General features: G+C 43.2%; 1 protein-coding gene and 1 pseudogene across 2 annotated transcripts; both read left to right on the forward strand.

Annotated features, from left to right (window-relative positions):
* The first annotated feature begins 151 nt into the window (after positions 1–151).
* Positions 152–16,077, forward strand: LOC311106820 (trace amine-associated receptor 1-like; annotated as a pseudogene). The gene is made up of 2 exons: positions 152–1,165; positions 15,865–16,077. The product of its transcript is annotated as a trace amine-associated receptor 1-like (transcript).
* Positions 16,078–17,100: 1,023 nt separating this feature from the next.
* On the forward strand, positions 17,101–18,126 carry LOC311106416 (trace amine-associated receptor 1-like; the record flags this gene model as incomplete). The annotated part of the gene is made up of 1 exon (XM_084148744.1): positions 17,101–18,126. One exon carries the CDS (start codon positions 17,101–17,103, stop codon positions 18,124–18,126), a length of 1,026 nt encoding a protein of 341 aa, XP_084004870.1.
* Positions 18,127–25,802: the final 7,676 nt, after the last annotated feature.

A 25,802-nucleotide genomic window follows, 5' to 3' on the forward strand; every position in this document is an offset into this window, starting at 1 on the left:
GTACCTTTTAATACATTTTATTAAGTGACAAAAATACAGCATTTGAATTTTTTTCATTAAATCATCCAGCATAATGTAATAATTTCCAACTAATATTCTGTAATTGATGTTTACATTTTTTATTTCAGAAAATATTCTTTCAATCACGACCATGGAACCAGGAATCAGTCTCAGCAAGGCTGATATTGTTGAGAATATACTTCTATGTTTTGAATCAGTGAATGGGTCTTGCAAAAGATCAATCTTTCCTCCAACAATACGAGTATTACTTTATCTCTTCCTTGGCTCAATGTCTGTTCTCACAGTGTGTGGCAACCTTCTTGTAATCATCCCCATCATTCACTTCAAACAGCTCCACACCCCAACCAACTACCTCATCCTCTCTCTGGCTGTGTCAGACCTCCTCTTGGGGGCTTTAGTGATGCCTCCCAGAATGGTATATTCAGTGGAAAGCTGCTGGTATTTTGGAGATTTATTCTGTAAAATCCAAACCAGCACTGATGTTATGTTGTGCAATACATCCATTCTTCATTTGTGTTTTATTTCTATTGACCGGTATTATGCAGTGTGTCACCCTCTCCTTTATAGAACTAAAATAACTTTTCACGTTGTTCTGATTATGATGTTGGTCACCTGAACTGTTTCTGGCATAGTAGGGTTTTGTATGATATTTCTGGAGTTCATTATTTGGGGCATTGAGGATATTTACTATAAAAATATTGCACGTGAGGGAGTATGTATTTTGTTTCAAAACAAAGCATTGAGTACTGCGTCTTCAGTGCTCTCATTCTACATCCCAGGAGTAGGGATGCTTAGCGTCTACCTAAAGATCTTCCTTATAGCACGGAGACAGGCACGCTCAATTCAGGGTACAACCAATCAGAACTCTGTAGGCAAATCACAGAGGAAGGCCACCAAAACACTTGCTGTCATTATGGGGGTATTTCTATCATTCTGGACACCCTTTTTTGTCGTCAACTGTATTGATCCTTTTATTAGTTACTCTACCCCACCCGTTTTGTTTGTAACGTTTGTATGGATTGGCTATTTGAATTCAACTATTAATCCCATGGTGTATGCATTCTTTTACAGTTGGTTCAGGAGGGCGTTTAGAATGATCATTTCTGGTAAAATATTTCAACCTGACTCTTCAGAAATACAATTGTTTTCAGAATAAATACAGTGAGCTCCAAAAGTACTGAGAGAGTGACACATTTGTTGTTGTTATGACTCTGTACTCCAGCACTTTGAAATGATACAATGACTATGAGGTTAAAGTGCAGACTGACAGATTTAATTTGAGGGTATTTTAATCCATATTGGGTGAATTGTTTAGAAATTACAGCACTTTTTGTACATAGTCCCCCCATTTTAGGGGACCAAAAGTATTAGGGCTAATTCACTTATATGTGTATTAAAGTCCCACTAAGCCCAAAATAGATGGAATGGCTTATCACTGCAGAATGCTGTGGTAGCCATGCTGGTTAAGTGTGCCTTGAATTCTAAATTAATCACAGACAGTGTCACCAGCAAAGTACCCCCAAACCATAACACCTCCTCCTCCATCCTTTACGGTGGGAAATACACATGCAGAGATCATCGGTTCACCCACACGCGTCTCACAAAGACACAGCGGTTGGAACCAAAAATCTTCAATTTGGAATCCAGACCAAAGGACAACTTTCCACCAGTCTAATGTCCATTGCTTGTGTTTCTTGGCCCAAGCAAGTCTCTTCTTCTTATTGGTGTCCTTTAGTAGTGGTTTCATTGCAGCAATTTGACCATGAAGGCCTGATTCACACAGTCTCCTCTGAACAGTTTTATGTTGAGATGTGTCTGTTACTTGAACTGTGAAGCATTTATTTGGGCTGCAATTTCTGAGGCTGGTAACTCTAATGAACTAATCCTCTGCAGCAGAGGTAACTCTGGGTCTTCCATTCCTGTGGCGGTCCTCATGAGAGCCAGTTTCATCATGGCCCTTGATGGTTTTTGTGACTGCACTTGAAGAAACTTTCAAAGTTCTTGAAATGTTCCATATTGACTGAAATTCATGTCTTAAAGTAATGATGATTTGAGCTGTTCTTGCCATAATATGGACTTGGTCTTTTACCAAATAGGGCTGTCTTCTGTATACCACCCCTACCTTGTCACAACACAACTGTTTGGCTGAAACGCATTAAGAAGGTAAGAAATTCCACAAATTAACTTTTAAGAAGGAACACCTGTTAATTGAAATGCATTCCAGGTGACTACCTCATGAAGCTGGTTGAGAGAATGCCAAGAGTGTGCAAATCTGTTATCAAGGCAAAGGGTGGCTATTTGAAGAATCTCAAATATAAAATATATTGTGATTTGTTTAACACTTTTTTGGTTACTACATGATTCCATATGTGTTATTTCATAGTTTTGATGTCTTCACTATTATTCTACAATGTAGAAAATAGTAAAAAATCAAGAAAAACCCTTGAATAAGTAGGTGTACTAAAACTTTTGACCGGTAGTGCATATTTTTTATTCAAGAGCACAAAAAGAACATGTGCAGAACATACAATAAATAACTCAGCATTCTGTTCATAAGAGCATAATGAGGTTCACATACCAATATGAAGGCCGGTTTACCCCATACATTAAAACTGCATGTATAAATACATTTTAATTTACTCGTTTTGTGCTGTCCAGTGGCACCACAAGTGGGCATTTGATTTGCGAACTCATCAAGTGTGCTTATTGTGCTACAGAAATAGTGCAGGGCATGCCCACTGAAATAAAGGGCAACTACACTCAAAAATCTAAGTTTCTTAGATTTTTCCCAGACCTCAAAAGTCGTCCCCTGATGTGGTTTAAGCATTGTTGTGAACACAATTCAATATGATTTACCAAGCCTTTATTGAGTGGTGCTTATGCCACCCTTTATAAAACACATGTTTATATCATATTTGACATTGGTGGTTATGCCACACAGTTATGCCACATTTATGAACCCTTTATAGAGCATGACATATGGTTATAGATGATTTATGACACATTTATGTTGCTGTCTCTGCCTGGCCGGTTCCTGTCTCTCCATTGGGATTCTCTGCCTCTGACCTTATTACGGGGGCTGAGTCACTGGCTTACTGGTGCTTTCCATGCCGTCCCTAGGAGAGGTGCATCACTTGAGTGGGTTGAGTCATTGACGTGATCTTCCTGTCCGGTTTGTCGCTCTCTCGGGCTCGTGCAGTGGAGGAGATCTTCGTGGGCTATACTCAGCCTTGTCTCAGGGTAGTAGGTTGGTGGTCTGTTGATATTCCTCTAGTGGTGTGGGGTCTGTGCTTTGGCAAAGGGGGTGGGGTTATATCCTGCCTGGTTGGCCCTGTCCGGGGTTATCGTCGGACGTGGGCCACAGTGTCTCCCGACCCCCCCTGTCTCAGCCTCAAGTATCTATGCTGCAATAGTCTATGTGCCGAGGGGCTAGGATCAGTCTGTTATATCTGGTGTTATTCTCCTGTCTTATCCGGTGTCCTGTGTGAATTTAAGTATGCTCCCTCTAATTCTCTCTCTCGCCCCCTCTCCCTCCCATCCCGGAGGACCTGAGCCCTAGGACCATGCCTCAGGACTACCTGGCCTGATGACTCCTTGCTGTCCCCAGTCCACCTGGTCGTGCTGCTGCTCCAGTTTCCATTCTTCTGCCTGTGGCTATGGAATCCTGACCTGTTCACCGGACGTGCTACCTTGTCACAGACCTGCTGATTTCAACTCTCTCTCTCTACCGCACCTGCTATTTCAACCTCTAAATGCCTGGCTATGAAAAGCCAAGTGACATTTATTCCTGATGTACTGACCTGTTGCAACATCTACAACCACTGTGATTATTATTTGACCCTGCTGGTCATCTATGAACGTTTGAACATCTTGGAGAAAAATCTGGCCTTAATGGCCATGTACTGTTATAATCTCCACCCGGCACAGCCAGAAGGGACTGGCCACCCCTCAGAGCCTGGTTCCTCTCTAGGTTTCTGCCTTTCTAGGGAGTTTTTCCTAGCCACCGTGCTTCTACATCTGCATTGCTTGCTGTTTGGGGTTTTAGGCTGGGTTTCTGTATAACACTTTGTGACATCTGCTGATGTAAAAAGGGATTTATAAATACAATTTGATTGATTGATTGATTTATGAAGCCTTTCTAAACTGCACATCATTTTTGTTTTTTTTACCCTTATTTTAACAGGTAAGTTGACTGAGAACACATTCTCATTTACAGCAACGACCTGGGGAATAGTTACAGGGGAGCGGGGAGATGAATGAGCCAATTGGAAGCTGGGGATGATTAGGTGGCCATGATGGTATGAGGGCCAGATTGGGAATTTAGCCAGGGCACCAGGGTTAACACTCCTACTCTTACGATATGTGCCATGGGATCTTTAGTGACCACAGAGAGTCAAGACACCCGTTTAACGTCCCATCCGAAAGACGGCACCCTACACAGGGCAATGTCCCCAATCCCTGCCCTGGGGCATTGGGATATTTTTTTAGACCAGAGGAAAGAGTGCCTCCTACTGGCCATCCAACACCATTTCCAGCAGCATCTGGTTTCCAATCCAGGGACCGACCAGGACCAACCCTGCTTAGCTTCAGAGTCAAGCCAGCAGTGGTATGTTTTAATGTGATCTTATTTGAAGTTAATGTGATAACATGTGACAACATGCAAAGCAACAAGTGATAACATGAAACTACACATACGTGATCACATGTGAAGAGTTCCAAAAACACATTTTCACATCATTTCACATGTGAAATTTAATGTGAAATTGGGATTTTCCACGTGAAATCATGTGTTTTTCTGTAAGGGACAGTCCCACCCAGATATTATATACTGCCAAAAACAAACAATCTGTGAGTAATGCAAGATCCTTTCAGAATTGTTATTTTCGTTGAGTTGTCCTCAGTGGTGCTGTAAGGAGACATTTGAATCCTGCTCTGCCCACCCGCTGAATCCCGCTATGCGCTGTGGATCTATGATTTCTGATTTCTACACCTGGAATCTTTCACCTAGTACAGACTTTGATGACAGTTATATTTTCTCCTCAGTCATCTCTCTGTACATGTTTGCTAACTCTGTGTTCCTGGGTATTAGTCAGTCTGTTTTCAGACCAAGGGCAGTTGATATTTGGCTCAAAGCCCAACAGGCTGTGTAAGGTCATTGAAGTTGTGATTGATTATGATTAATAATTTTCATCTAAAAATGTAATCAAACACCATATGTGTGCTTTCTGTTTTACAAATGAGGCATATTATTTTAATCAATTTATTCATCTATTTATTTATGGTCAGTTCTTGCATTTATGGCTCAGTCTATGAATTGAAGAGTGGTTATATTTCTCTAGCCCCATTCCTCAGCTGTTTACCAAAACTAAAGGCGGGGTCACCTCTGTTGTTTTTTAAATCCCAGATTGCTTCTTTAAAGTTGCATTATCAGAGAGCCTAATCAAAATGAGTACAAACTGCCAAACATGACATCACCCCTATTGTTTATCAACAATAGTGCCTAGACACCTCTGGGAATGGGATCATCATTAAAGGTGTTAACAGAGCCCTGTGGATCCTCCATTTGTCCACGTTTACCAGAATCAACATGCTCATCTGATGCATTGAAGTGGTTACCATGGGCACCTCAAAGCACAGGTCATTAAGGTCACATACTCAGTACATGAAGTGACCTACCTCTTCTGTACTAGTGTGGTTTTTAAATCAGCTTTATGCAAAATAATGTAAAATCTTCTAATTACGACACACTGCAGGAATTTTACCAATGTTTATGTACATGCTTGGTCATCATCACAGTTAACAGTTACATTCTCAAAATACACAGGGAAGTATTCCAGTTTTTGATTGGTTGTGTCTGAACATTGAAAGACAGTTGTCATGGTTCATTTTTTTGCTTCCAGAAGTCAATCATCCAGAAGTCAGTTTGTCAATCAATGTCAATGCATTTGTCAGAAAGCTCCTGTAGGGGATACATAAGCAGCATGGCAAGACATTATTGTAGTTAGTGTACAAACAGATAGAGTTACAGCCATTACATCACAGGACCTGTAAAGCAGGGGTTTGTGGGATGGCCTGAGTAGCTCAGCTGGTAGAGCACGGCGCTTGTAACGCCAAGGTAGTGGGTTCGATTCCCGGGACCACCCATACACAAAAATGTATGCACGCACGACTGTAAGTCGCTTTGGATAAAAGCGTCTACCAAATGGCATATTATTATTATAAGGCGCTGCAGACTCACTGATGTACAACTCACTTTGCAGTCCAAAACACTCATTAAAAGGCACAATCTGTAGATTTCCTCTTGCTCAATTGTTATTTCAATTAAGGATGCAGTATACCCATTGATTGCTGAAGAATGAAGGGCTAGATTCAATCCGTAGTTGCGGTACGGCGCGATAGAAATGTAAAGGCAATGTTCCCGCGGTAACGGAGACTGCATACACGGTAAGCGCTGCATATGTCGACTCAACGATGGTGGTCCTCTGTAGCGCAATTGGTAGAGCATGGCGCTTGTAACGCCCGGGTAGTGGGTTAGATCCCCGGGACCACCCATACGTAAAAATTTATGCACGCATGACTGTAAGTCGCGTTGGATAAAAGCGTCTGCTAAATGGCATATGATTATATGTCAGCTCAATTAGAAATTACATTTAATATGCTCTATAGAGCAGATCTTCAGTGTTATGGATTGAATTGAGACGAAAATGTGTGATCTTCGCTTAATGCTTGATTCCTATTTCAGATTTAAAGATAATATTGCATTGTTACATTGCTCATTGTTTATTACAACTGGGCCCATGATTGATGAATATCTGTTGCCAACTGAATCATGTGGACTCATCAGACACAGTGAACAACGTACAGTAGGAGTCTTACCTAACTAATCGTCTGATTTCTCCCGAGTGGCGTCTGATTTCTCTTTAGTGGTCTAAGGCACTGCATCGCTGTGATCCTGGTTCGAATCCAGGCTCTGTCGTAGCCGGCCGCGACCGGGAGACCCATGGGGCGGCGCACAATTGGCCCAGGGTAGGGGAGGGAATGGCCGGCAGGGATGTAGCTCAGTTGGTAGAGGATGGTGTTTGCAACGCCAGGGTTGTGGGTTCGATTCCCACGGGGGGCCAGTATGAAAAAAAGAATGTATGCACTGACTAACTGTAAGTCGCTCTGAATAAGAGCGTCTGCTAAATGACTCAAATGTAAAATTTCATTGGCTGTGGAGCAGCCAGAATATTAAATAGTTCAGAAATTATGTTGTGACCAGGGGGTGTCCTTTAATGGTATCCCATATATGTTTATGCTAGGCTAGTTAATGCTAAAGCAGCCCACTGGATTCCGTGAAAATGCAACACCTAGCGTTGGGGTGAGTAGCTACTTGAAGTGTAGTGGAATCCAATGGATTGCGTTAGCATTAGCTAGCCTAGCATGCTGACGAAAAAAGTAGTTTAATTAAAAAAGATAAATATTTCAATCTTCTCAATTTTCCACATCGGATAATGGGACAATTAGGAGTACAGCGACACCTTTCATCAATGGATTGAGGTATGTTTTGAAGCCACATCCTGCATTAGTCACCGGGGTGCTAATCTCATTCCCAGACACTTCCGCCCAAATGCGCGAATAGTCTGGTGCACCAATACGTCAAACTTGGCTTTTTTTAGCCAATACAGAAATACAGGGAGAAACTGCAGGCGCATAGGCATTGGTTTAATCATCTTAATCTACCAACCAATCATCTCCCACAACACCTTCTCCCTAACCCTCCCCCGTACGCTAGCACACCACAAGCACAGAGCCACGGCTCGCAGTCGTGTGATTCGCTAAAATTAAATGATGACAAATACTTTACTCAGTAAAGTCAATCCCATAGAATTCTATGGTCACTCCCACTAAGACCAAGTTTGAATCGTTGATGTACCAGGTTTACATAAACTGTGTGCAATAGCCTGGGGACGAGGTTACCGTGGTGCAAACATAATGGCTTAACATGGTTGGCTAGGTTACTTTCTAAATGTAATCAGTTACAGTTACTAGTTATCTATAAAAAAATGTAATCAGTAACGTAACTTTTGGATTACCCAAACTAAGCAATGTAATCGGATTACTTTCAGTTACATTTAGAACACTTTCACCTCAAGAGGCATTAGAATAAATGCATTTGGTGTGTTATCATAGTGGTGTCTGACTTGTGGTCACTCGCTCAAGTGGAACTTGCGCCTTGTCATAATGTATTGTTTCGCAAACATCCTTTCTGAATTTAAAAGTAATCCAATAAGTATCTGTAGTCCGATTACAATATTTTAGCTGGTAACGTAACTGATTATAGTTATTTTTTTGTAATCAGATTACCTGTTACTGATTACATGTAATCAGTTTCTCCCCAACCCTGTGTCTTAGCATCGTTTCGACTTGAAGGGAGATGTACTTACTGCTGAACCCGGCTCAAATTGACAAATATCGGCTAGTGATTAGCTCTACCTTGAATGTCTCTTTGTTTTGTTTTTAGTGATCGATATCTCATCCCAATAAGCAAAATGACGTTGAAAAGACGTCTAAAATATGTACTTTTCCAGACTTTAAAGTTAAGTTCATATTATGTTCTGAATCAAAAGTGAAAATACGTTTTTCCGGACGTTGAAATCAGGTTCATTTTTGGTTCTGAATGAAAGTCGAATAGACATTTGTGACTCGTTTCAGGAAACTAGGCGTATGTCGCGTGTCACTACTTCACAGTAAAGTCATTTGAACGTAAACTTTTTTTTCAAAATCAAAATGCGTTTTTTGGCAGAAATGCAATCTGGAACATTTGAACTTTCATGTGCCTTAATAACAAACTTGTATGCCATCTGTAAATATGAATAGCCACAGAAAAAGACAGCAACCTTCCCGCTAGCCATGGTTGGCTGAGAGAATGTGTGGGCTGGACATGCCGAGAGATGAGTTCGGATTGGTCTGTCATGTACCACGCTTCTGTCTAATTGAACTGGTCAGTATGTGTAGATAATAGGGGTGTAACGATTCGTTTTAACAACGATTCGATTTGTATCACGATTCGTGGTTGTCGATACGATTCAAGGACGATATTGGTTCATTTAGAACGATACGATCCGAAACGATTCAGTGACTTGAAATCGATTCAGTAACCTTTTAGCCAAAAATTCAACCAGTGTGACTGAAATAAATACCTGGTAACCAGTTGCATTTTAATGGCTGGCAATAGTCTTGATATTTTTAACAGTGTTTCATGACTCCATGCAGACCATCTGGTATTATGAAACTTACCAAAAGTCTCACAAGTCCGTCTGTTATGGCCTGTGCGGTTCGGTCAGCACCCAATTCAATCAGTCCAATAAAGTCCGAAGTAAACTCTCCGTTGCTGGACACAGACACAATGTAAACTATTTCCTGCTCAGTTTTTGTGATGTCCTCAGATCCATCAAAAAGCATTCGGTAAATGAACATCCTCAGAATAGGAAGACATGGGACGTGCGTGTTTAGCTTTATGGAAAGAGAAAAATATTAAACAGAGCTTGCCGCTGTTCTTCATTCAGCTTGTCTCGCCATCTGGCAAGTGGGCGACTGGACATTTATTCTCGGCTAGCTTTTAGCAATGGCTTGCGCCACATTCGTGTGCTCCTTGCTCTTTTCATGTTTGTCAAATAAAGGATGGTTGAAATTCTTTGAGCCTTTATAAAATGCACCTGTTTTGTCTGCTAGATGTGGATTTGAGCGGCAAATCTTGCACCACATTTCAGTGCGCTCATCGTTAGCTTCAAGCCACTTTTCCGAAAAAAGTATTTTCTTCGGCTCTGGCTCCAGTTGGCGTTTCTTTGTAGGTGGCGAAACGTCAAAGAAGCTTCTTAATGTCTGTTGCTTTTTGGACATCCCTGACAGTAGTTGACAAGCAACATGTCATGTGTAAGGTTAGATGAGAAGATCGGTCAAGTACGCAAAGGCGCGTAGTAACACAAGTGGCATTACGCATTCCTGATTTTTGTCGCGCTTGCGTATCTGCGTACCAGTTATGTGCACCCCTGCATATAAAGTCTGACGTGCTTAAATCCAATGGGTTATTTCCTAGTATCGATACAATCGATTTATTACATTTAAAAAGATGTTAGATCGATATATGTTGTCCAAAAGGCCAACTCGCCGAGCACAGATCGATGTAGTTGGATCATATGAATATAAATCGATACATCGATGTAGTAGATGGATCGTTACACCCCGAGTAGATAATCCTGTCTAACGCGGCTTTTAACAATATATATCGCTTAGTAGAACTGCATAAGTGTTGCTCTCCACTTTCTGGAGGACTGAGTTTTGAAATCAGTGGAATTAGAGTATGATAGCTAAGGAGATGGAGAAAACACCTGTCTCCGGATTATATCTTCAAACTAAGGACAACCATGGCACCCAGGGTATTGGGTTCGATCCCCGGGACCACCCATACGTAAAAATGTATGCACACATGACTGTAAGTCGCTTTGGATAAAAGCGTCTGCTAAATGGCATATTATTATATTATTATTATATTATTTCCAGATATTACACGTTTCTAATTTGGTCAGAAAGTCGTTTTCATTTCAAGTTAAAGTGTACTGTTAGCTAGCTAGCTAACATTAGCTGTCTGGCTCGCTCGCTAGCTAACGTTACGTGTATAATCTGTGTAATAATATTATTCGTATCTCAGAGCCATTTGCTTTGCTATTTATAGCCTAATGTTAGCTAGCTAACATTGAGCCTGATTGGTTAGCTACCTGCAGATTAATGCAGGGTAGTAACGTCATTAGTTGGGATTATGGTTAATTGTTTAGCTAGCTAGCTACTTGTCTTAACAAAAGACTCCACTGTGCAAGTACCCATTTTGTTAGAAATTGCGTAATTCAAATCTGGTATTGGAATAAGAGAAAACATAATCAAGAGATATTCAATCCAAGCTAAATTTATTATATGCAAAATATATGTATGATAAGTATGTTGGTTCGTATACGGGCTCACTGAAATACCACGCAGGGCAGACATGAATCACAGCTGGTTATGTGAAACAATTTATATCAGTATAGTACAAACCTTCTATGCTTATCATTAATGCATTCCTTCTAAGCTATTCATCACATACAGATCCAATTATGAGAAAATAGAACCCCACAATTTCAATAGGGCGAGTAAAATGGTCAGAGTGAGCTGTTCTCTCATTTGTGTCTGGAAGTAGCTAGCAAGCTAGCCAACATTAGCCAGTTAGCTTGGGTGCTTGACTGCTGTTGTTAGGTCAGCTAGCTAACGTTATGTGTATGATCTGTGTAGTAATATTATTCGTATCTCAGAGCCATTTGCTTTGCTAGTTATAACCTAATGTTAGCTAGCTTACATTGAACCTGGTTTGTTAGCTACCTGCAGATTCATGCAGGGTAGTAACGTCATGAGTTGGGATTATGGTTCATTGTTTAGCTAGCTAGCTTGCTACATGTCGTAACAAAAGACTCCGCTATGCAAGTAACCATGTTAATGATGTAACTGCGACAACTGTTGATAGACGTAGCTGGTAAATTCGCTCTGGCTATCTACGATTTCAGAGCACTCTCTTCTGAGTGTGCCAGAGCGCAGAATAACTGACGAATTTACGAACGCTCAACATCCGTTGAATATGGCCGGCGTCAGTAAACGTTGGCAAAAAAGCGTAAATTGTTGCCTGCAGCACAGTTGCAGTCACCAACGCTCTGGATAACATAAAATTAGCCTAACCAGCTCTGCTTGGGCGAGTAAAATGGTCGGAGTGAGCAAGCTAGCCAATGTTAGCCAGTTAGCTTGGGTGCTTGTCTGCTGTTGTTAGGACAGAACACCCGGATCAACCCTTAAAGAAATGGGTGGGGCTAAAGCTTAAGAGGGTGTGAACGATGCTGAATGGGTGTAGACAAAGAGAGGTGTCCAGTAGGTGTACCAAACATTCAAAGGCCATTTTCTCAAAAGTGAGGTTACAAGTTTATCAACTTTCAAAGCAGAATTACTTTCCCATTGTTCCTCAACTCTAGTGTGTGATATACAATTATCAAGCTCTGTGTCTCTACTTTTATCCAATGTAAAAAACACAATTTCAAATTTTAAGCTGGTCGGTCACATTTACAAGCATAGAAAATATGTATTTTCTGGTCATTTATTATATGGCCAAATTTCAACTGCTCATACGTTCTCAATTAAGTAAGCATTATATCACAATTACTTTTAAATCCATTTAAAATAGGAGCCAAATTGAAAGATTGCAACATGTAATATCTATTATTGCTCCCATCTGTCACATGCACTTATTTTAGCTTTTTCAAAAGCTTCGAAACTGGCAGTGATGATGTTCAAAGTGTTCCAACCTACAGCATTAACCAACAGACCACTTAAACTAAACTGAATAAAAATATAAACGCAACATGTAAAGTGCTGGTCCCATGTTTCAAGAACTTAAATAAAAGTTCCCAGAAATGTTCCACAAGCACAAAACACTTATTTCGCTAAAATTTTAAACACACATTTGTTTACATCCCTGTTAGTGAGCATTTCTCCTTAGGTGGATGGATTATCTTGGTAGACAAGTGTGGCATATCAAGAAGCTGATTAAACAGCATGATCATTACACAGGTGCACCTTGTGCTGGGGACAATAAAAGGCCACTCTAAAATGTGCAGTTTTGTCACACAACACAATGCCACAGATGTCTCAAGTTTTGAGTAAGCGTGCAATTTGCATGCTGACTGCAGGAATGTCCACCAGAGCTGTTGCCAGCGAATTGAATGTTAATTTATCCTCCATAAGCCGCCTCCTACGTCGTTTTAGAGAATTTGGCTGTACTTCCAACCGGCCTCACAACCGCAGACCACGTGTAACCACGCCAGCCCTCCACATCCGGCTTCTTCACCTGCGTGATTGTCTGAGACCAGCCACCCGGACAGCTGATGAAACTCGGGGTTTGCGCGACCAAAGAATTTCTGCCAAACTGTCAGAAACCGCCTCATGGAAGCTCATCTGCGTACTCGTCATCCTCATCAGGATCTTGACCTGAATGCAGTTCGGCGTCTTAACCGACTTCAGTGGGCAAATTTTCACCTTTGATGGCCACTGGCACGCTGGATAAATGTGCTCTTCACGGACGAATCCCAGTTTCAACTGTACTGAGCTAATGGCAGATGGCGTCGTTTGGGCGAGCGGTTTGCTGATGTCAACATTGTGAACAAAGTGCCCCATTGTGGTGGTGAGGTTATGGTATGAGCAGGCATAAGCTACGGGCAACGAATACAATTGCATATTATCGATGGCAATTTGAATGCACAGAGATACCGTGACAAGATCCTGAGGCCGATTGTCGTGCCATTCACCTCATGTTTCAGCATGATGATGCACGGCCCAATGTCGCAAGGATCTGTACACAATTCCTGGAAGCTGAAAATGTCCCAGTTCTTCCATGGCCTGCATACTCACCAGACATGTCACCCATTGAGCATGTTTGGGATGCTCTGAATAGACTTGTACGACAGCATGTTCAAGTTCCCGCCAATATCCAGCAACTTCACACAGCCATTGAAGAGGAGTGGGACAACATTCTACAGGCCACAAACAACAGCCTGATCAATATGTGAAGGAGATGTGCCGCACTGCATGAGGCAAATGGTGGTCACACCAGATACTAACTGGTTTTCTGATCCATGCCCCTACTTTTTTTTTAAGTTAACTGTGACAGATGCATATCTGTATTCCCAGTCATGTGAAATCTATAGATTAGGCCAAATGCATTTATTTAAATTGACTGATTTCCTTATATGAACTGCAACTCAGTAAAATCTTTAAACGCATGTTGCGTTTATAATTTAGTTTAGTTTACAATAACATTCTCAGTAACAGTTACAGAAATAATATTTTCTTGCTATGACTGATATGTTGTTGTCACGCCCTGACTCAGGGGACGTTTATTTGTTGAGTCAGGGTGTGTATATTCCGGGTTATGTTGTGTTTTTCTATGTTTAGTTCTAGATCGTTTAGATCTGTGTTGGCCAGGGTGGTTCCCAATCAGAGGCAGCTGTAGTTCGTTGTCTCTGATTGGGGACCATACTTAGGCAGCCTTTTGGCACCAGTCAGTTGTGGGATCTTGTTCTGTATATGTTTGTTTGGTGTAACCTTAAGACTTCACGTATCGTTTGTTTGTTGTTTTGTCGTGTGTCTAATCGTTTAATAAAATGTACGCTTATCACGCTGCGCCTTGGTTCCACAAATCTTTAAACGATCGTGACAGAAGATCCCACCAACTAAGAACCAAGCAGCGTGTCCAGGAGCAGACAGCCTGGACCTGGGAGGAGATCCTGGACGGGAAGGGATCCTGGACTTGGGAGGAGACTGTGGAGGCGCTATAGAGAGGAGCAGCGGCAACGCAGAGGGTGCCGGCCGAGGAGGAAGCCCGAGAGACAGCCCCAAGATAATTTTTTTGGGGGGGCTAAAAGGGTGGTTGGCGGAGCCTAGGGTTAGAGCAGAGCCAACTCCCCGTACTCATGCTAGGAAGCGTGTGACTGGGCAGGCTCCGTATTATGCGGAGCCACGTACTGTGCCGCGAGTGTTCGGCACAGTCCTGTACGTCCTGTGCTAGCACCACGCACGTGTCGTGCGAAGATGGGCATTCAGCCAGGACGGGGTGTGCCGGCTCAACGCTCGTGGTCTCCAGTACGCCTCCTCGGTCCCGTATATCCTGCGCCCGTACGTCCTGTGCTAATGCCTCACACATATTGTGTGGAAGTAGGCATTCAGCCAGGACGGGTTGTGTCAGCTCTCCGCTCCAGACCTCCAGTCCGCCTCCACAGTCCGGTACGGCCCGTCCCTGCTCCCCGCACCAAGCCAGTGGTGCGTGTTCCCAGTCCGGCCCGGCCCGTTCCTGCTCCCCGCACCAAGCCAGTGGTGCGTGTTCCCTGTCCGGCCCGGCCCGTTCCTGCTCCCCACACCAAGCCAGTGGTGCGTTTTCCCAGTCCAGCCCGGCCTGTTCCTGTCCCTCGCGCCAAGCCAGTGGTGCGCGTCGCCAGCCCGGTCCGGCCTGTTCCTGCCCCTCGCACCAAGCCAGTGGTGCGCGTCGCCAGTCCGGTACGGCCCGCTCCTATTCCCCGCACCAAGCCAGTGGTGCGCGTCGTCAGCCCGGTCCGGCCCGTTCCTGCTCCCCGCACCAAGCCAGTGGTGCGCGTCGTCAGCCCGGTCCGGCCCGTTCCTGCTCCCCGCACCAAGCCAATGGTGCGCGTCGTCAGCCCGGTCCGGCCCGTTCCTGCTCCCCGCACCAAGCCAGTGGTGCGCGTCGTCAGCCCGGTCCGGCCCGTTCCTGCTCCCCGCACCAAGCCAGTGGTGCGTGTCGTCAGCCTGGTCCGGCCCGTTCCTGCTCCCCGCACCAAGCCAGTGGTGCGCGTCGCCAGTCCGGTATGGCCCGTTCCTGCTCCCCGCACCAAGCCAGTGGTGCGCGTCGTCAGCCCGGTCCGGCCCGTTCCTGCTCCCCGCAACAAGCCAGTGGTGCGCGTCGTCAGCCCGGTCCGGCCCGTTCCTGTTCCCCGCACCAAGCCAATGGTGCGCGTCGTCAGCCCGGTCACGCCCGTTCCTGCTCCCCGCACCAAGCCAGTGGTGCGCGTCTTCAGCCCGGTCCGGCCCGTTCCTGCTCCCCGCACCAAGCCAGTCGTGCGTGTGTCCAGTCCGGCACGGCCCGTGCCTGTTCCACCGGTGCCTGAAAAAGATGTCCAAAAGACGTCGCCGTCTGTCCGTGTGTCGCCGTCGCCGTCGGTCCTAGGTTACCCAGGATCTAATGCCTCCTGCACCATGCCTCCTTTGCTTCAAATAAATTAGCTCCATATGCTAACTCACATGTTTATACTGTCTCTGGCACCATCTGTTTCAATTTTTCACCTGGTCTTCATTGCCATAGATCGATATGAGGCTGTGTACAATCTACTTCACTATTCCACCAAGATTACTATACCAATTGCATGGCTCATGGTTTTTGCCAATTGCTGCATTGTACTCCTATGGCATACTATCTTAAAAGGCAAATGTCAGTGACCTGGATAAATTCCTTGCATCCCATATACTGCCTGGGAAGTCAGAATATTTTATTTATTACATTGTGGGGCTCCATAGACACATTGATAGACTAAAATGACAGATGTGGTGTTTTGTGCTAGTGCACATAATTACATTACCCGACCTCCCCCAGTAAAACTAAATAGAACTGAATTGAAGCATTTGAGAAATATATTTTGCACATTATACTGCTCTCAAAATGTGGCTGTTTCTTTTTGTGTAACAGTGTTTAACTGAAAATCTGAATTTGAGTCCTTTATAAAATGGCATGATACTTGTCAAGGTTTAACAATTATCCTCAATGGTGCTGCTGAGGTGAGAGGTTACACCCATATGACATCATCAGCTTTAGTGCCCTGTAGAGTTGAATGTAGTGATGTCTGATTGGTCAAAAGGATATTGTAATCATCATTATGGTAATAGACTATGGGTACAAAAGCATGAGATTCAAGTTCCGATTTTTGTATCACATTGTGACCAGGGAAAAGGGATTCACATGTGATGCATCACCATCTGCATCGCTGAGAGGTAAGGTATGATGAAGCACCATGAAAACAATAATATGCTATTTAGCAGACGCTTTTATCCAAAGCGACTTACAGTCATGCGTGCATACATTTTTGTGTATGGGTGGTCCCGGGGATCGAACCCACTACCTTGGCGTTACAAGCGCCGTGCTCTACCAGCTGAGCTACAGAGGACCGTCATACTTGCTGAATTGGAAACACTTACATTGTATGTCACACCTTTTGAAATGGAAAAAACATGTCTCTGGATATTAGTGAAAATATTTCATATGAATAAGCAACAATAATTTAATAAATTAAACTAAGTGACACTATACTGTGTCGAAAAACATAGCTTTTACATTTTAAATTAAACCATGCATAATGTAATTATTTCCAACTAATATTCTGTAATTGATCTTTAAATCTATAGTAATAAATAATGTGACAATAATGTATATTTTTTATTTCAGATAAGATTCTTTCAACCACGACCATGGAACTAGGAATCAGTCTAAGCAAGGCTGATATTGTTGAGAATATACTTCTATGTTTTGAATCAGTGAATGGGTCTTGCAAAAGATCAATCTTTCCTCCAACAATACGAGTATTACTTTATCTCTTCCTTGGCTCAATGTCTGTTCTCACAGTGTGTGGCAACCTTCTTGTAATCATCCCCATCATTCACTTCAAACAGCTCCACACCCCAACCAACTACCTCATCCTCTCTCTGGCTGTGTCAGACCTCCTCTTGGGGGCTTTAGTGATGCCTCCCAGAATGGTATATTCAGTGGAAAGCTGCTGGTATTTTGGAGATTTATTCTGTAAAATCTACACCAGCACTGATGTTATGTTGTGCAATACATCCATTCTTAATTTGTGTTTTATTTCTATTGACCGGTATTATGCAGTGTGTCGCCCTCTCCTTTATAGAACTAAAATAACTGTTCACGTTGTTCTGATTATGATGCTGGTCACCTGGATTGGTTCTGCTATAGTAGTGTTTTCTATAGTATTTCTGGAGCTCAGTATTTGGGGCATGGAGGAGTTTTACTATAAATATTTTGCCTGTGAGGGAGGATGTATTTTGTTTCAAAACAAAGCATCGAGTACTGCGTCTTCAGTTCTCTCGTTCTACATCCCAGGAGTAGGGTTGCTTAGCATCTACCTAAAGATCTTCCTTATAGCACGGAGACAGGCACGCTCAATTCAGGGTACAACCAATCAGAACTCTGTAGGCAAATCACAGAGGAAGGCCACCAAAACACTTGCTATCATTATGGGGGTATTTCTATCATTATGGACACCCTTTTTTGTCGTCAACTGCATTGATCCTTTTATTAGTTACTCTACCCAACCCGTTTTGTTTGAAACACTTATATGGATTGCCTATTTGAATTCAACTATTAATCCCATGGTGTATGCATTCTTTTACAGTTGGTTCAGGAGGGCGTTTAGAATGATCATTTCTGGTAAAATATTTCAACCTGACTCTTCAGAAATACAATTGTTTTCAGAATAAATACAGTGAGCTCCAAAAGTATTGAGACAGTGACAATTTTGTTGTTGTTTTGGCTATGTACTCCAGCACTTTGGATTTGAAATGATACAATGACTATGAGGTTAAAGTGCAGACTGACAGATTTAATTTGAGGGTATTTTCATCCATATTAAGGGAATATTTAGAAATTACAGCACTTTTTGTGCATATTCCCCCCATTTTAGGACACCAAAAGTATTGGGACGAATTCACTTATATGTGTATAAAAGTAGTAAAAAGTGAGGTTCTTGGTCTCATATTCATAGCACGCAATGACTACATCCAGCTTGTGACTGTACAAATTCTACCAATATAAATAAATGGTAAATAATGTATTGTGTAATTTTGAAGTCACTTTCACTGTAAATAAGAATATAATATGTTTCTAAACACTTCTACATTAATGTGGATGCTACCATGATTACGGACAATCCTGAATGATTCGTGAAAAATTATGAGTGAGAAAGTTACAGACGCACAAATATCATACCCCCAAGACATGCTAACCTCCCCTGTTATTGTAATGGTGAGAGGTTAGCATGTCTTGGGGGTATGATATTTGTGCGTCTGTAACTTTCTCACATCATTTTTCACGAATCATTCAGGATTATCCATAATCATGGTAGCATCCACATTAATGTAGAAGTGTTTAGAAACATATTCTATTCTTATTTACAATAAAAGTGACTCCAAAATGACACAATACCTTATTTACCACTCATTTCTATTGGGCACAAAATAATCTGAAACACAACTGAAAAAAACAGCAAATGCATCCACAAATTTGTAGAATCACAAGCAATGTAGTCATTGCGTGCTATGAATATGAGACCAAAAACCTAACTTTTTACTACATTAATACACATATAAGTGAATTTGTCCCCTAAAATGTGGGGACTATGTACAAAAAGTGCTGTAATTTCTAAACGGGTCACCCCATATGGATGAAAATACCCTCAAATTAAATCTGTCAGTGTGCACTTTAACCTCATAGTCATTGTATCATTTCAAATCCAAAGTGCTGGAGTGCAGAGCCAAAACAACAAGAAATGTGTCACTGTCCCAATACTTTTGGAGCTCACTGTATTTCTAAAATCAGTACTGACAAAGAAGTGTGACAAATATGTGCCTTGCTCTCAGTTCTTTATTAAACCATATCAGACACAGGTGTGTAGTTTAAAAAAACAAGTACAACCAGTTGGCCCCAAAACATTAAATCAACCCACGTCCACTAGTAGGAGTTAGCCTCTCCTCTCCCATATTTTTACATACATACATACATACATACATACATACATACATACATACATACATACATACATACATACATACATACATACATACATACATACATACATACATACATACATACATACATACATACATACATACATACATACATACATACATACATACATACATACATACACACATACACACACACATACACGCATACATACCTACAGTACATAGGGAGCAGAGACAGTAACACATCGCTAGTGGCCTCGAGTGGATGTAGTCATACAGATTTTTATAGGATCTCTGTGGATGTAGTATCCTTTCAGTTTTTTGATTCATTGTTTTGCAACTCCAGCTGATGAAATTATGTTGTCTAAATGGCATGGTGAAAACATGTTTGCACTTACGTGATATTATTGAAATAAAGATGATTTGTTTTGATAATGTGTAATGTTTTCTGTGTTACTGACTATTTTGCACATTTTAAAGTGGCCTTTTATTGTCCGCAGCACAAGGTGCGCCTGTGTAATGATCATGAAGTTTAGTCTAGTCAGTTTCTTGATATGCCACACCTGTCAGGTGGATATATTATCTTGGCAACGGAGGAATGCTCACTAACAGGGATGTTAACAAATTTGTGCACAGAATTTGAGTGAAATAAGCTTTTTGTGCGTATGGAAAATGTCTGGGATCTTTTATTTCAGCTCATGAAACATGGGACCAACACGTTACATGTTGCGTTTATATTTGTGTTCTGTATAGTTACTTTACACTTCTGTTAGCTATGCTGGTGAAACAAACTAGTTTTACTTGATTTGAGTTTGTTCTGCTTCTGACATCTGCCTCTTACTAACAAGTAGTAGAATTAGCCCATTCTTTGTCCCTAACAGTGAGAGACACATATGACAGATCCAACTCAATAATAGCCTCCTACTAGCATTCAAGTCTCCCCACCCGTCATCTGCAGCCAGTGGCCACTGCATGCAAGTCAGACGAGTGTGCTCATAGGGCAGGTGAATGGGACATTTACTAAGATTCAAGAGCTCATGAAATTAGCTAGTTTGATGTACAATTCGTTGCATAAAAAATTTAAAGAGACAATTTATTTTATTTTTATTATTCATACAATTGTAAAAAGTCCACCGAGCTGCAAGGGCAATTTTTCATAGGCCGGCAAAAGAGCAGCTGCTCGGGCACTGGTTGAGCCCTATCTGTGCACTTGCCTGAACATGATGACTACCTAGTAACTCGAAAGAGCTGAGCAATGATGTCTTGTTAAAATGGCTCTGTTCTGTGTAATCTACTACCATATCAGCAAACAGGGGCGGTGTGTTCAATAGGGCGATATGGGCGACGCACTGCCAAACGGGAAAAGGAAGGGATTTTTTTTCTAATCAATTATATCACGGCAACAGTAGTTATCAGTGTTGTAATCTAGACATCTGATCTGCCACAGTTCCACTAAATGTCCAATCAGGCTAAAGTCGTGCTTCAAATGCCCCCCCCCCCCTTTTGGGGCGATTTCAGTCAGGTTGAAAATCGCCCAGAAGTCTGTCATAGACTCCCATGTAAAATCTATTTTTTTCAAATATCAGAGCTTTCAATACAATCTCTATGGGTTTCTGAGGGCTTGCACTTACGCGCTTTCGTCATACGTAACATAACCATGAACGTAACTAAGAAAAGAGCGGGTAGCAGCGTCAATCAATTCACTACTATCAAAATGGCTAGGCTTCAGTGCAACTCGATTGTGTCTTTGAAAGAAGTTCCTTTTTGTCGGCGAACAAATGAAGATAAATTGGCAACGAAACAATTAGGACCTCCCAGACCAAATTTAATAATTCAACAGGTTTCTACTAAAGGGGGGAAGTCCTACACCCGAGGATTTTCCAAAAATTGGTACGAACGAAAAACCTGGCTAGCAGGCTGCGATGTAGCTAATGCAGTCTTCTGCTACCCCCTGCTTACTCTTTCACCCTGAAGGCGGCACGGCAGACAGCACCGCTTGGACAGCGACTGGTGTGTAACGGACATGCACCATCTTTCAGGAAAGATTAGGAAACATGAGCTGTCAAAGACCCACATGGATAGCTGTTTGAGATGGTCTGCTTTGGGGAGAGTGAACATTCCCACTCAACTGGATGAGGGATACAGGCTAGCTGTCCGCCGCCACAACGATGAGGTTAGTGTTGATAATCACAAGTTTACTGGAGAACTGAAACTGACAAGGCTGACAAGATAGGACCCTTTTGTCCATTGTTATTGGATAGGAACATAACTTATAACCAGCTCCTGACCTAAATAGATCTTAGCACAACATTTTACTCAACATATCATATTCCATATTCACTATAACAAATATATTTACTACGACATTAGCAAGAACCGCCACATCCTCAGCCGGCTAATCCAGTGTGTGAAGTTTTGCGGAGTGTTTGAGTTAGCTTTGCGAGGCAAAGATGAAACTGAGGGCTCCACCAACCCTGGTAAGCCAACACTTTTGAGATCAGTCAATAAATGCTTCTGGTATTGACTTATATGCTGCCCCTGTCTTCATGTTGTTGCTGGACATATCTTTTTTAAAATGTGTGTAGGTCACCTAAATCATCAGAAAAATTGCCCCCCCTGAGAATTTTTTCAGGAGCCGCCACTGTCAGCAAATACAAATAATTCATGACCAAGGTGCATTTGGATCACCAATATTTGGAAGGAGGAGGAGGTTACTGTAGGTATTATAACCCTATCAACTATTTCTCTTACGTGTAACCACAAGTCTGGTCTTGACGGGGTAGTGCTGGATTCAATCCTTATCGCTGAAATCCTGCGCTGTAGCGTGCTTAAAATGTAAAGGTAATTTCCGATAATGCCATGAATGGAACATTGCCTTTAAATGTCAATTAGGCTGCAATGCGGAACTTCGGCAATACGGATTGAATCCAGACCCTTAGATCAAATTATTGTAGCAATTTAGGCAAAATCAGTAAAATATGCAATGAACTAATTGATTAGATGGCATTATGGCCGATGAAAGAGACTATCAAATCATCTTGAAGGGAGTGGTTATAACTATGACATCATCAACTTAAGTGCTCTGCTACAGATTTTTTTATGTAGATTTGAATGTAGTAATATCTGATTGGTCAACATTATATTGTGATCATCATTATGGTAATAGACTATAGGTACAAAAGCACAAGAGTCAAGTTCACATTTGCAAGCAATGTAGTCATTGCGTGCTATGAATAGGATACCAAAAACCTAACTTTTTACTACTTTAATACACATATAAGAGAGAATGTACAAAAAGTGCTGTCATTTCTAAACGGTTCACCGCATATGGATGAAAATACCCTCAAATTAAATATTTCAGTTGGCACTTTAACCTCATAGTCATTGTATCATTTCAAATCCAAAGTGCTGGAGTGCAGAGCCAAAACAACAAGAAATGTGTCACTGTCCCAATACTTTTGGAGCTCACTGTATTTCTAAAATCAGTACTGACAAAGAAGTGTGACAAATATGTGCCTTGCTCTCAGTTCTTTATTAAACCATATCAGACACAGGTGTGTAGTTTTAAAAAACAAGTACAATCCAGTTGGCCCCAAAACATTAAATCAACCCACGTCCACTAGTAGGAGTTAGCCTCTCCTCTCCCATATTTTTACATACATACATACATACATACACACATACACGCACGCACGCATACATACCTACAGTACATAGGGAGCAGAGACAGTAACACATCGCTAGTGGCCTCGAGTGGATGTAGTCATACAGATTTTTATAGGATCTCTGTGGATGTAGTATCCTTTCAGTTTTTTGATTAATTGTTTTGCAACTCCAGCTGATGAAATTATGTTGTCTAAATGGCATGGTGAAAACATGTTTGCACTTATGTGATATTATTGAAATAAAGATGATTTGTTTTGATAATGTGTAATGTTTTCTGTGTTACTGACTATTTTGCACATTTTAAAGTGGCCTTTTATTGTCCGCAGCACACGGTGCGCCTGTGTAATGATCATGAAGTTTAGTCTAGTCAGTTTCTTTGTCACGGTTTCGGCCGAGGCTGCTCCTCTTCCTTGTTCGGGCAGGCTTCGGCGGTCGTCGTCTCCGGAGTACTAGCTGCCACCGTTCTATGTTTCTTGTTCGTTTGGTTTTGTCTCTTTGTAACACCTGTCCCTTGTTTGTGTTTGATGATGTTCCCTATTTAGTTTCGTTTGTTTGGGTCAGGTGTTATGCGTGATTGTTTATTGTCAGACTGCCTCTGTATGGTTACATTTCTCTCGTTGTTGCTTGTCCCGAGAGTTCGCACTGCGTGCGCTTTTCTTGTGTATTTCGCACTGTGTTTGTGCGTAATTGTTTTGCGCCACCCGGTTGGGTTGGCGACTATTTTGTTCACGTGTTTGAACGTTACTAAAAAGACGGTTGAAGTCATCCTGGTTCCTGCGCTTGATTCCTTCCACTCATCTACACACACCACTCTGACAGAATCACGCATCCGTCCATGGAATCAGCAGGAGCGACCGCGCCAACAGCCGGGATGGAGGAACGTCTTCGTGGACAGGAGGATCGTATTAACCAGGTCTGTCATGCCCTGGAGGGGGTGATGAACACTCTTCACCGATGGGAAACCAGCGGGGTACCCACGCCCCCACGAACCGAACCATCCCCATCGGTCAGTCCTCCTGCCTCATCTCCGGAACCCAGTGGGATTCGGCTCTCGCTCCCGAGGGCGTACGACGGCTCCACTGCCGGGTGTCAAGGGTTCCTGCTGCAAGTGGAGCTCTACCTCGCCACCGTACACCCGGCGCCCTCGGGACACGAGAGCGTCTCAGCCCTCATCTCCTGTCTCACCGGCAAGGCGTTGGAGTGGGCCAACGCTGAATGGAGGAGAATGGACGCCGCTACCACTAACTATGCGGAGTTCTCCCGCCGCTTCCGTGCTGTGTTTGACCATCCACCAGAGGGGAAGGCGGCGGGGGAGCGTCTGTTCTACCTCCGACAGGGGATGAGGAGCGCCCAGGACTTTGCATTGGAGTTCCGGACCCTAGCGGCCGATGCAGGGTGGAATGAGCGGGCCCATATCGACCACTTCCGCTGCAGCCTCCGGGAGGACGTCCAGCGAGAGTTGGCGTGCAGGGACACCTCGTTGACCTTTGACCAGCTTGTCGACATGGCCATTCGGCTGGATACCCTGCTCGCCACCCGTGGACGTCCCGGGGGGGGTTCGCCCATTCCACTCTCCAGCACCTCCGAGCCGAGCCCTATGGAGCTCGGGGGTGCTGGCGCTAGGGAACGGAGGAGTAGGAACCCGAGGGGGCCCGGTCCCTGCACTAACTGTGGCCGTGGAGGGCACACCGCGGCTAGGTGTTGGGGAGGGTCCCCCGGTGAGGGAGAAGGCAGGTCACGCATTGGGGGGTCCCCCCAGGTGAGTAGGCGCCCTACTTACCCAGAGCTTTCTGTCGTGCACCTAACCTTGCCTGTTTGTTTTCCACAGGTTGCACCTCGTTCCCAGCATAAGGCGCTGGTAGATTCAGGCGCAGCTGGGAATTTTGTAGATCGCCAGTTCTGTATAGAGTTAGGGATTCCCCTCCTTCCAGTTGATAAGCCTTTTCCCGTTCATGCCCTAGATAGCCGTCCGTTAGGGTCTGGGTTGATTAGGGAGGTCACAGCACCCCTTCAGATGATGGCGCAGGAGGGTCATGAGGAGATAATTCAGCTCTATCTGATTGACTCTCCTGCGTATCCGGTAGTGCTGGGTCTTCCCTGGTTGATGACCCATGACCCTACTATTATGTGGCGAGAGAAAGCTCTTAAAGGGTGGTCTGCCCAGTGTGAGGGGCGGTGTCTGGGTGTTTCCATAGGGGCGACCTCGGTGGAAAGTCCGAATCTAATGACAGCACTGCATATTCCCCCCGAGTATGAGGATTTGAAACTGGCGTTTAGTAAGACTAGGGCGGCGCAGCTGCCGCCTCATAGACGGGGGGATTGTGCGATAGATCTCCAGTCAGGAGCAGCTCTCCCGTGGAGCCATGTGTATCCCTTGTCTCAAGAGGAGAGAAAGGCAATGGAGACGTACATCGCTGAGTCTCTTAGACAGGGATACATACGGGCCTCCACTTCACCCGCTTCCTCGAGTTTCTTTTTTGTGAAGAAAAAGGATAGAGGTCTGCGCCCGTGTATTGATTACCGCGGTCTCAATCAGATCACAGTGAAGTACAGCTATCCACTGCCTCTGATTGCGACTATGACGGAGTCACTGCACGGTGCGCAGTTCTTTACAAAATTGGATCTCAGGAGCGCATATAACTTGGTGCGCATTAGAGAGGGCGATGAATGGAAGACAGCGTTTAGCACGACTTCCGGACACTACGAGTATCTAGTCATGCCATATGGGTTAATGAATGCTCCCT

The sequence above is a fragment of the Coregonus lavaretus genome, assembly GCF_964263955.1.
Source record: "Coregonus lavaretus genome assembly, chromosome: 31".
NCBI classification, from domain to species: Eukaryota; Metazoa; Chordata; class Actinopteri; order Salmoniformes; family Salmonidae; genus Coregonus; species Coregonus lavaretus.